Source organism: Fringilla coelebs, assembly GCF_963513975.1.
Source record: "Fringilla coelebs genome assembly, chromosome: 2".
NCBI lineage: Eukaryota > Metazoa > Chordata > Aves > Passeriformes > Fringillidae > Fringilla > Fringilla coelebs.
Genome location: NC_140029.1, coordinates 41996680 through 42009000, shown reverse-complemented (window position 1 = coordinate 42009000; position 12321 = coordinate 41996680). Strand labels below are relative to the sequence as shown.

Below are 12321 nucleotides of genomic sequence, written 5' to 3'. Positions count from 1 at the left end.
GTTGATTTTTGCATTCCTGAAAGTCGCTGCTGTGCTAAATGAAGATAATTGGCAGGGATCGATTAGCTTTATAGGAGGGTGTTATTAAGGGTTGAGCTCTTCTCATGAATTGCCCCTTCTGCACTTACTGCTTGAGAGGCATAATCTCAGCCACCCCGAGATTCACAGAACAGGAGATTGATTTCCTCCTTTTTCTTTTTCTTTCCCTGCCTTAAACTCTGCAGGTCAGTCCCACCCCAGGGTGCATCCGGGCGTTAATGAAGATGTTGTACTGCCCTTACTGCAGAGGACTTCCCACTGTGAAACCTTGCAACAACTATTGCCTCAATGTAATGAAGGGCTGCCTAGCAAATCAGGCTGATTTGGATACTGAGTGGAATCTGTTCATAGGTAAGAAGAGTTTCAATATTAGTGGAAGGAAACTCTGGTAATATCAAATCTCTGCAGGGTTCTGTGAGGTTAGAAGACGCTGTTGGTCAGTATTCAGAATGAAGCAACTGCAGACGCAGCTCACTTTCTAATTGAACTTCATGGCTTGCAGTAAGAAATGACTGCTCGCCGTGCCCTGAGCCAGTCACGTTTCACATTTCATATTTCCAAAGGAGTGGTGTGGTGTTACAGCTCCTGAGCTGAATTATTACATGCTATTTGAAATGTTGAGAAAGATTTGGTTGAGGATTTGATAACAAGCTTAACATGGCAGAAATAGTATGTATTACAATTGAAAACCAGGCTCTTGCAAGCTGAGAAGATAATAACATTGTATAACATCAGTTAACATAAATCACAACAGCTGCTGTTCTTAATTCTGGTAGTACATGGTCAAAAAGCTTTAAAAGTTACATATATGGGAAATTATTAATTTCTCATTCTTGCTTAAAATATGCTAACATCTCCCTTCTAGTGTACTGAATAGAAACTACCAAACATGCAACGCCATGTTAGAATGGAGCATAGAATATATATTTAAGGAAAACTGCTGCCACAATTTATTCACATAATTCTTCACTCAAATAAATGAAGAATAAGAAACAAAGAATTGTCCCTTAAAGATTCACATAATTCTTCACTCAAATAAATGAAGAATAAGAAACAAAGAATTGTCCCTTAAAGAGCCATTCATCTGTCCTGTAGCAAAACAAAGCAAAACAAAAAACCAACCAACAAAAAAAAAAGCTCTAATCCCCCACAACCAAAAAAACAACCTCCCAAAAGAATAATGTAGAACAAGAAATATTACTTTTAAGTTGCTTTTGGTGATAGAATAGGATGACAATTAGACAAGGCTGATGATAATATGGAAGGAATGGAACAGCTAGTTAGCCTAGACACTAATGAGTGTCATAGTCTAGACTAGATTTTGGAAAAATAAATGCAGCTGGAAAAAATGGGATAACACTTTATTGCAGCTGAAGAAAAAATTATTTTCTATTTTTGGAAAGATAAAACATAAGCAATCTCATTCTGCTTAATTTCAAACCCCACTGACCAATGTGACTTTGAAAATTTGACTCTGACTCATTCATGGATTTTTGCTTTGCTCAGCAGTGCAAGATGGATAGGGAGAAGAAAACAGGATGAAAAATGAATCAGAGTATGAAAAGTGAAAACAAGCATTGAGCGTGCTATAAAAATAGCATGCAAACAACAATATTAAACAAATGATGCAGATACATTTGCCTTCCCAGTCTCTTGTGCTGGTTAAAGAGCTGACATCAGAAACAGTATGGAGGGATACCCGTAGGATTACTGGGGTAAAAAGGAGAATCTAAACATCACCAGAAAGCTAAGTAGGAGCTGATAGGAAAACAATTCTAACCTGTTAAGGACATTGCATAAGCTACTTCCCTTGTCATTGAATGATAAGCAAGTGCTGAAATGTCACTAATTCTGATTTTAAAAAAATAGTGTAGGTTTTTAAGAAAACAAACCCCCAAACATTTGAACTAAAATAAGCAACAGAGTTTTTATTAAGACAAGCACCTGTGTAAATCAAAAGCTGGAAGTTAAGGTTTGAGCTGATTTAAATCAAAAGCTGGAAGTTAAGGTTAAGAGAAGATTTCCATTTCTGGTGCTTTAAATTCAGTGAGAGTCCTGGGCATGGTGAGTTGTGTTGGAAAGTGTGGAAATGCTTACACATTCAGACTTTCAGAATCTTTGCTGCAAAGCCCTTGTCTGCATCAATGTCTCTTTGGTTTTGATTGTTCTTGCTCTCAGAAAATAAAAACTGCACGAAAGCTTGTATGTTATGTTAAAACATAGTGCTAATTTATTAAATACCATGTCAGGCAGGCTACTATGCAATTATCCCTGCAGGTCAGTGATGACAAGGCAGTATACAGTACAAATACATCAAATCATATTTCCTCTTTCTTCTAACTATACAACTTTCCCTCTGTAACTTTATGGGGAAGAAAATAGAGGAGATACAAAGATTTTCATGTGTTTGGAAAAGGCATTTTGTTTTATCCCATTTTTCAGGCCTCTGACAGCCTTGCTGAAGATGAGGGTCCTTCCTTTATGAAAGACTGAAATGAGGCAAGTTGTCTCTGTCTCCGACAGCTGTCAGAGGCTTTCTAATAACACATGCAATTCCCTTAGTGGTAAACACAACAAAACTTCTACTCACTGAATTAAAACGAACAGCAGCATTTTACAGCACCGCTGAGCTATGAAAGATTGGAAACTACGCATGAGCAGTTTTTATCCCTGTTCCAATACTAGGAATCATGCACTAGTGAAAAAAGGATAATTTTGTGCATTAACAGTCTCTGCCTAGGCAGGACTCCCAAATGTTAGTGCATATTCATACACAAGATAGTTTTGCTTAGCTCATAATCTGTGCATTGCAAAGTAGTTTTGCTTAGTTCATAATCTGTGCATTGCAAGGTTGTTTTGATAGAAGTTGGTACAAGGAGAAAACTCTCAGATATGTTTGCCAGTAACTAAGTAAATCCTGTGGTTTGGAATGCATGTCCTGATATTGTTCTGTAGTTACAGCAATGGTCCAGCAACAGGCAAGATCTGCACGTGAGGAGGAGCAGAGGAAAGTAAATGAGCTGTTTGACAACAGGACGTGTTGCATGTTTCACCTAGTTTATAAATATAGAAGTCAGGACTGAAATCACATATATATAGCTCTAATAAATCTTGCCCCTGCTTTCAAAGCTAGGGAGAGTGGGACAACTTCCCCTAAACATCTGGTGCTTTCCAAGATTTTATAGACTGTGAAAATTGGTAGGAGGTGAAACAGCTGCAGCAGCATGAAACATGGCTTATTATATATTTCCTGGTTTGTCACCTTAAAGTCTGTGTCCTTTTTGTGTAACGTTTCATTATAGGCTTTTTGTATTTTGTTGCCTATATTACTGCATGATAAAATCCAAATGTTGCATATCTCATTCTAGCATATCATCTGCAACTCAGAATTTTGCTTGAGAAAGGAAGACAGTCTTTAATATCACATTATAATTATAAAACTGTAATGAAAAAATGCTCCTTCCAGGTATTTATATAAAATATTTAAGAGGTATTTAAAAACAAACCCGCCACACTGACTTTAAAAATGTGTATTTTGCAAAGCTTGCTTCTGATGTTTTGCCTGTCAGTTACCCATCATAATCTCCTTTGCACCAGTCTCAAGCAAAGTTAGCAAATGCAAGATAAAAAGCATGAGCAGAGGAGTTGTACTGCTGAGGAAGGAGATTGCCTCAGGGAGGAGTTGACTGATTCTGTGGAGTGGGGAAAAGGGAATTTTCTCTCTCATGGCCCAACAGATATAGTCAAAATTATGCTTCTCTCCGTGGAGCTATACCAATTAACAGCAATAAGAATCAGGCATCCCACTATTCATTCTGTCACAGATGGATAAAATTATTCCCACTCACAAAAATTTAAAGCCCCTGTATCTTAGGGAATGGCATCCAATTTTAGCAATACTGTTGTTACTCCTCTTTCTCTTACTAACCTGTATTTAAGTCCCTTTTCCTATCTTGAGATTCTTTGACTTTCCTTAACCTTAGCTTTCTCTATAATTGGTCATTTATTTCCCTTCAACTGCTCTTTTTCTCAAGCAAAAGTGTCAGCTGAGGAATGAGCCCACCTCAGTGGACATCACACTTTCTCTTGGTATCCTCATTCAGCTTCAGAATCAACAGCTGTAAAAAGATTATTTCCATGGAAGCAAGTGATCTCCTTCTGACAGCGGCCTTAATTACAGGTTCAGGATGGCAAAGTGGACATAACCCATTTGTTTTTTGGAGAATTTCTTTCACATTTAGCCTTAGAGTTAAGTTTCTTCTGTCTTGAGACAAAAACGTAGATGATACTAAAACTGAAAATCTAGCAAGATTGTGGGCCAAATATGATAATCCTTATAGAAGTAATTCAGCACAACAGAAGATAAAAATCCAGGTAGTTGTTTTAATCATAGTAATTACTGTATTTGAGCTTTTATTGTGGAAATCCAAAGTAATTGATAAATGCTTTGTTGCTGTAGTTAGTGATGAAGTGTAATACCTGTGTAGCAGTGTATCAGATGCAATCCATGAAGGTTTGACACTGCATGGCTATTTGTTTTTTTTCAACTACAAATTATTCAATGATAAATCAGACTCACCTCAACCATACCCCCATGTTTTATTAGGCAGGAGATTGTGGAACACACTTCAGAAGTTGTGCAGTAACAGAGACTGCATCCCTGCCTGTGAAAAGGAGCCAGGAGTTTATGTCCACAGCCACCCCTCTGCTTAGAGTGGGGAGCAAGTGTCTTTGCTCTGAGTGTGTTCCATATTTGATAAGCTCTACTGTGCAGCAAGGCAGATCAGCATGCAGGGTGTTCACACTGCAGGATTCAAGGCCTGCAGAGCTGAGAGCCAGACACCTCCTACTGCCTCCATCCTGCCAGGCTTCACCAAAGGAGAAAATCATATCTGCAAGGCTTCAGCAAAAGATTCTGCTGCAAGTGTTAAAATTATTTCTCTTACCGTCATTATACCGGCTCTGCATTACTAATTAACATTCTTGTTGTTCTTTAAGAATCCCTTTTTTCTTGCCATCAGTATGACTCAGACACCTTAGGAGTTCTCCTGAGGAAGAATATACCATGCAGTCTCACTTAGAGCAACTTGGTTATTTACGGAAAAAGTATGCAATGAAACCTTAAATACTTACTCCTAGTGAAAGCTTTAGTGATGAAAACATGCAATGAATTTCATTTACTGCTTACAAAAGTCCTCGTGTCTCTGTGCTTTCTCTGTTCCATGTGCAAGGATAAACATTTTCTTTTAATGCTTCAAGAGGCTACCCTGATTTGACCTTTTTAATGGCTTATTACAGTCTTCAAGATTCACTTTGGTTCAGAGAAAAATCAGTCTAATAGTAATCCTTTACTATTTTCTTGTGATTCTTATGAGGTCTCAAAGCAACCTTCTCTTCTCCAGGCTGAACAGCCCCAGCTTACTCAGCCTGTCCGTGTAGGGAAGGTGCTCCAGTCTTCTTATGAACTTTGTGGTCCTCTGGATTTGCTCCAACCATTGCATGTTCTTATGCTGGGGACACCAGAGCTGTAGGCAGCACTCTAGGCAGGGTCCAGAAGAGCAGAGTGAAGGGGTAGAGTTCCTTCCCTCACCATGCTGGCCATGCTGCTTGTAATGCAGCCCAGGGTTCCACTGGCTCACGTTGAGGTTTTCATCAACCAGCACACCCTTCTCTGCAGGGCTGCTGTCAATCGCCTCTCCAGCCAACCTGTAGCTGTGTCTGGCACTGCCACCATCCAGGTGCAGAACCTGGTGCTTGGCCTTGCTGAATTTCCATAAGTTCATGCAGACCCACTTCTCAAGCTTGTCAAGGCCCCTCTGAGCCCCTGGATGGCACAGCCCTTCCCTCCAGCATGCTGACCACACCCCACTGATGCCAGCTTGGCATTGTCATGCACACCGGCTTGGTGTCATCAGCAAACTTGCTGGGAGTGCACTCAATCCCACTGTTCCTGTCACCCACAAAGAAGTTGAACAGTATCAGCCCCAGTACTGACCCCTGAGTGACGCCACTCATCGCTGGGCTCCACACAGACAATGAGGCACTGACAAGAACTCTGTGTGTGGCCCTCCAGCCAGTTCTTGTTACACTGAGTGGCCCGTCCATGAGACCCATGTCTCTCCAACTTGGAGACAAGGATGTTATGCAGGACAAGGTCAAACCCTTTCCATGAGTCTATGAGGGTGCTGTCAATTGCTCTGCTCTATCCCCCAATGCTGTAGCCTCGTCATAGAAGGTTGCCAATTTGTCAGGCATGATTTCCCCTTCATAAAGCAAACTGGCTCTCACCAATTGCCTCTTTGCTCTCCATGTGATTCAACACTGTTTCCAGGAGAATCTGCTCCATCTTTCTCTTTTATTTATCTTTGCATAGAAGAGAGCAAAGGCTGACAGTCTGCTGTAATGCACAGTAGGCAAAAGTCTTGTTCTTGTTCAAAAGTCTTAATCATGGTAAAAGCTAAATCAAAGGTTTTATCAACTTTAGTTACCTGGAACCTGAATATCTTTTCTCTATCACCCTCCTCCTTAATCATTATATGAAAGTATAGTGTGCTGTTTTTTATATGTTAGCCTTTCACAAAGACTGGGAGAAAAAATAAGTTCTGTTATTTCCTCCATGGAGAGGCACTGCAAAAGATTCCTGCAGACCCGGGATACCATTTTCCCAAATTCAGAACTTCTGGTAGAAATTCATCAATTTTGGTTTGATGAGCGTAGAATGGACACTTGAATACAAACACTAAAACTTTGTCATTTGCATCTTGTGCTGATATAAAAACTGATAGAATTCATGGTTACGACAGCCTAAAACTCAAACCCAGAATATAAAGCCTTATTTTCAGTTACTATATGTTTTTAAAGTATTTAAAATTTTAGACTAAAACCATCTTTCCTTGCTTTCTTTCTAAGCCAAAGTTATCATGACACCTCAAGTGAAACCACTTTTTCCAACTACCAGAATGAAACTAGGGAAAATTATCTTAACCTAATGCCTTTCATCTTTTCTGCTTACTTCTTAAAACAACTCTAGTGCCTCCAGAGTTTGCAGAAGTAATAGCTTCTCTAAGTCCCTCCTCTGTACAGGCTGTAGTAGCTATTATACACCAATATCTATTCCCTTAGTTGAAGTGTCAGGGTTTGGTGGATGGCTCTAAGGGTGTGAAGCCACATTGTGATTATATATAAAAAGAATGAGATCCCTAGTTCAGAATTATTTTTCCCTAGTTTAGCTTATTTTTACAAAAATAAGGGACAATGAGAAGAGTACTCTGATATGTTATACAGCTGCAAATCTGGCTGATCAGAGGTTAAGAACAAGATTTAAATGATGTAAATCTAATCCTTTTTATGAAAAAACTTTTTGTGTGCTTCAGGCCAATTAGTCTCCATAATGCATAGGTAGCAACATGAAGGAACTTGTAGTGCTATTAAAACACAGGTTTAACACCTGTTAACAACTATGTCAGCTCAGGTTAAAGATATGTAACTGTACAAATGAAAAGTGAATTCTTCTTGACAATGCCTAATTAAAAGGATTTTACTTTCTGAATTCTCTGGTAATCAGTAACCTCCATGATCCCATATTTTCCTCTTGTTTTCCAAAAATAGTATAATCAATGCCTACAGCTTAAACACAATACCAAGATCTGACGGCTTAGAGTACACAAGAGCACCCCTGAAATAAAGAGGACATCACCATTCAGTAGGGTAAATAATAAGGTGTAGAAGAGGGGAACAGTACTTGTTATTTCCCACTGCTTTTCTTACCTCAGAAGTATAAAGGATAGGCAATCTGGGTGTGTATTCCTCGGATGGAAATGAATTCAGCCTGAGAGAAGCTCTCTGATGTGGGACTGCCAGAAGAATGCAAAAAGCACCAGCACTTGCCTGCTGCTTAAAATCTACTTACCCTGCCAAATGTCTGTGCTCCCCCTGGGGCAATATAAATTCTTACAAGCAACTCACAGCATCCATTGCCCTGAATGTTTGCTTTAGGATGTGTCACTGAAGAAAGAGATTCCCTCCTGTAGGACTATGGGGATTGTGCTCCTGTTACTGGATCAAAAGAGCTGTGACTCCTCTGGCCTGATCTTGCTAGTGACACCATTGACAGCTTGTTACTTGGGGGTGCATCCTGGAAGGGTGCTAATGGCTTCACTCAGAGTGACTCCTGAAGACTGAAGCTCCTAAAGAGGGACTGTGGATTTCTGAAAATGCAAATGTTTAGTTGAATGATAGCAGCAGATCCTGAGCTTTGACATGTCTTGTGGAAATCACATATGGAGATTAACTATGCCATCCTTTTTAAGGCACAAAAAATATTAGTGCCCATCACCCATCATCATGTCATACATCAGCTACAAATACAGGATCAAATTCAGCCATTCTAGAATTCTGCCTTTGGCATGCAAACAAAATTCTCTTGAACTGTATGATTTCTCCACGAGAAGGAAAAAGATTCTCAAAACTTGAAGTGATATCAGAGTAAAATACTCAGCATTTTCAGCAGGCCCCATGTTGACTGCAGCACTTAGATACTACAGCTTCTTTTGAAAATAGCAAGACTGATCAGCATTGTCAAAAAGTTTAAAAGATTTTATAATGAAACCGTTGGACCCAAATGATGACTCTTTAGTTCCATTTTCATTCCTCATCTCCAACTCCTTCATATTATTTCACATCAAAGGGAAATGTCTGTCTAGTACACATGAGCACAGTTTGGAAGTTGCAGAGCACAGCAAATTTCTCTCTGTTTAGATTCAGGGGAAGTGCTGGGGAAGCTGTTTTGCCACTGCCCTTAAAATGCTATGAATTAACCATGGGATGTTGCATAAGATATATCTAGAAAGAGGAAATATGTTCATTATTTATTTCTCAAATTCTCTGTGGTTCTGGGACTATTATTTCGTATTTTTCCAAGTCCATAGCTATGCCTTCCCAAAGGACACCTTGCTTCCAGGAGAGCAGTAAACAGTGCTGCTATTTCTGTCCTAGGTTACCATGCGTATTAGCACCTCAAAGAGTTTTGTCTTCAGTGGAGGATTTGATGTCTCAATTAATTGAATTTATGTAGGGCTGAATCCTTGTTTACCTGTTGGGATATCCCTCAGGCACTTCACTGTGCTGATCTCCCTGTTTCACAGGCAAGGGACCAGCTGGAGAATATTGTGCCTCTTACCTGATCTGGTTTCCCTTCTGGCTTGGGGGATTTGGGCCAGCAGGTCTCTCTGGCATATGACTGAATGTGAATGAATCACACACCCAGACTACAGAACTTGGCTGTGCTTTTATCGTTCAGTTACCTGAAACCCCATGCAGTTGTGCTTTTTTCTTTATCTTTTTTTTTTTTTAAGGATTACAGATCCAAATGAAGAACAGGTTCATTTTACCCAAAGCAGGTGGGACTAAATATCATTTTAATTGGTTTGAACTTGCTATTTTGGCTGTGCTTAATTGAGGCAATACTGTATTACACTAGGAAGGGTGACAATTATGTTATTTCTAAAAATATATCTTTGGTTAAATCACCATTTGACTTGGTCAGTATTGATAAACTTGAGATATTCTGAATTCTATTTTTGGCAAACACCCCTATTTTTAAGGAAAAAAATAATTGTGCAATAATTAGAATAGTGCCCAGAGGAGTACTGACAGATTCAACTTTAGTTGAAATAAAATTTATCTCTCTGTACATGTTTTTGCATTTTGTTTCTTCTTGTATTTAGCTGCACTTAAAACCTTATATCTGAGCAAAGTATTGGTTGCTTCATGACTCCATTTTATACATTTAAAGTATTTTATCTTGGAATCTGCATCCATTTTAGAAAACTACATAAATAAGAAACAGTTTTCATATGCTGAAAATAAACTTGAAACTATGTAATATCTTGAATGATGTGTTTTTTCTGATAAATTGATTTACTAACTATTTCAGATTCTCTAAGCTTCATATTAGAAACAAATGTCAAATTATTCAATTCTCCATTATTCAGGCAAATGTAATGGAGAGATAAATGTACCTCAGAGCAAATTTGTTCTTCAAGTAACTATCAAAACACTTGGTTATATCTGAAAATACTTTGCTGAGTTTATTATGCAGTATCACAATGATGTCAAAGCAAAACTGACATTGATTTGCTTTGGATTATAATTTTGAGCCATTGCTTGATGAGGGCTAATCTGTTTGTGGTAATGTCTTAGGTAGCATATTATCCATTTAGAATCACAGATTTCTTTTTGGAATACAGAAATAAAGTAGTGTAAGCAACCAGCCTTAATTTCTCCTTACAAATAAAGCCTAATGCTGCAAATGAACAATACATACAGAGATAAACACACACACACAAAAAAGTGATTTTTGATTATAATCATTCTGTCAGATTCCATAAATGAGAAGACTGGGGCTTTCTTAGTATCAGTTTCTTATGCTTTTTTAGTTCTTGAATTTCAGAGAAAGTTTCAATTTTTCTTGAAGATTAAAAATTAACCCAAAACTCATCTCTCTAAGAGAATTCAAATGTGTAGACACTCTCATTGAATTCTCATTGAATTTTCTTAACTTTTTGACTGCTTTTTCAGGTCTTCTTTGAGCTATGCAAATATTATCTTAAGCTGCCAAAAGCTCTAAACATTATTAGCATTGTGCAAAACCTGCTTAATAATCTTGTATTAATATTACATATTATATATAATGCATATTATACATATGATGCATATATATTATAATATGTAATATTAATACCAGATTAATGTTCTTAATGTCAACAAAATGTAATTGTTCCTTAATGTCAACAAAATTATTTTTTTCTAACGAAGCCACACAGATATACAAGGGCATTGATTAGACTCAGTCACTTTACTTGTTTTGGAAAGACTTTTTAAAGATAAGCTAATAGAAAAAGGTGAAGAGTGTTTGGCTGAGCTATAATTTTCTCATAACTTGGCAAAGGGACTGTGATAACGATTCCTAGGTAGTAGCCCATATCAGTACCAGATTTAGTGGAGCAAAAACTTGAAATCATTGGAGGGATTAGAATTGTAGTAAAACAAAAGATTCAGGAAGTAATTCTTTCTTTCTGATAAGTGTCCTATGGATTCCCTTCTTGAAATATTTTAACCCTAGGTTTTTTTCTTGTAAAGGATGTTTTATCAGAAGCAGGAAATACTAGGAGAAACGTAGATTTTTTTTTCCTTATCAACAGAAGATCTTACAATTTCTTAAGTCAAGAGAAATAGTTTGACGCAGAGTGCTATGACAGAGCTGGTATGGCCAAAATTCATTGAGCATTTTTGCAAGAGTGGAATCTAAAAGTGCTCTGATGCATTTGGGAAATTTCAATGTGTTTAAAAAGTAATGTGAAAAACTCTGCTCTTATATTTCTTATTTCTCTGTGTTATTCAGTGTCACCTGCCCTGTAATATAACATTCAACATCTCTTAATGTCACTTATATTGCAAGTTAACCTATGGGAGTTTAAACTCCCATAACATGTATTTTTCATTTAGCCACCAGAACTTTCCATGTCAGTAGGAACTCACCTTCATAATATCAGACTCCAATTTGCAGCAGCAAAGAGCCTTTTTATCTGTCTTGTTAACTCCTAAAATACATTTAACTGTGAAGGAGAAACTAGCAGCTTGAAAAATAAAGAATGCAATTTTGGTTCTGCTGGATATTTTTTTGCTGACCTCAGAAGAGAGATGCATCTCACTGTAATGTTAGAAAATGAGATGAAGGTCAGTCTTCACTCTGAGTGTATGGGTTGCAACACCATCTCGCACTTAACTGTAGAATAAGATGAGAACCATCACTAAAACAAATGATGGACCACGGAGAATGGACACTTCCAAAAAGACAAGAAATTATCCTGAGCATGAGACAATAAAACATAGAGCCCTCACCAGATTCTAGCTTGGATTTCACAAATGAAATTATACAAAAGGTCTTCCAGTAGATTTAGATGTTTTAATAAAACATGTAGAATGTTCAGATCAGATCCACTGGCCTTTAGCCGTACTTCACCTTCCTTATTTTTGTATATTGATGAAAAGAAGGAAATTAACAGGATATAGACTCTCTCTACTGCAGGAACAGGAGTGACAGTTCTGGCCACACACAGCTACAGTTTGTGATTTGTGTTTCATTTGTACACTCAAAAGAAGAGTTTTATAAATTTCTTATTACAAACTAAAAATTAATCCATGGATATTTTGTCAGTTGAAATTTTGCTAACATCTGCAGTGCTGACAACACACTTTAAATGAGGTTCTCCTCTTTGTATT

General features: G+C 37.8%; 1 protein-coding gene across 1 annotated transcript in view; it reads left to right on the top strand.

Moving 5' to 3' along the window:
• GPC6 (glypican 6) overlaps positions 1 to 12321 on the top strand; it is a gene marked incomplete at both ends in the record, with an annotated part of 714974 nt that overhangs the window by 518323 nt on the left and 184330 nt on the right. Inside the window, one exon of the mRNA XM_084226232.1 lies at positions 225 to 390. Coding sequence (XP_084082358.1) covers positions 225 to 390 — 166 coding nt within the window. The remainder of the gene's footprint in view (positions 1 to 224; positions 391 to 12321) is intronic.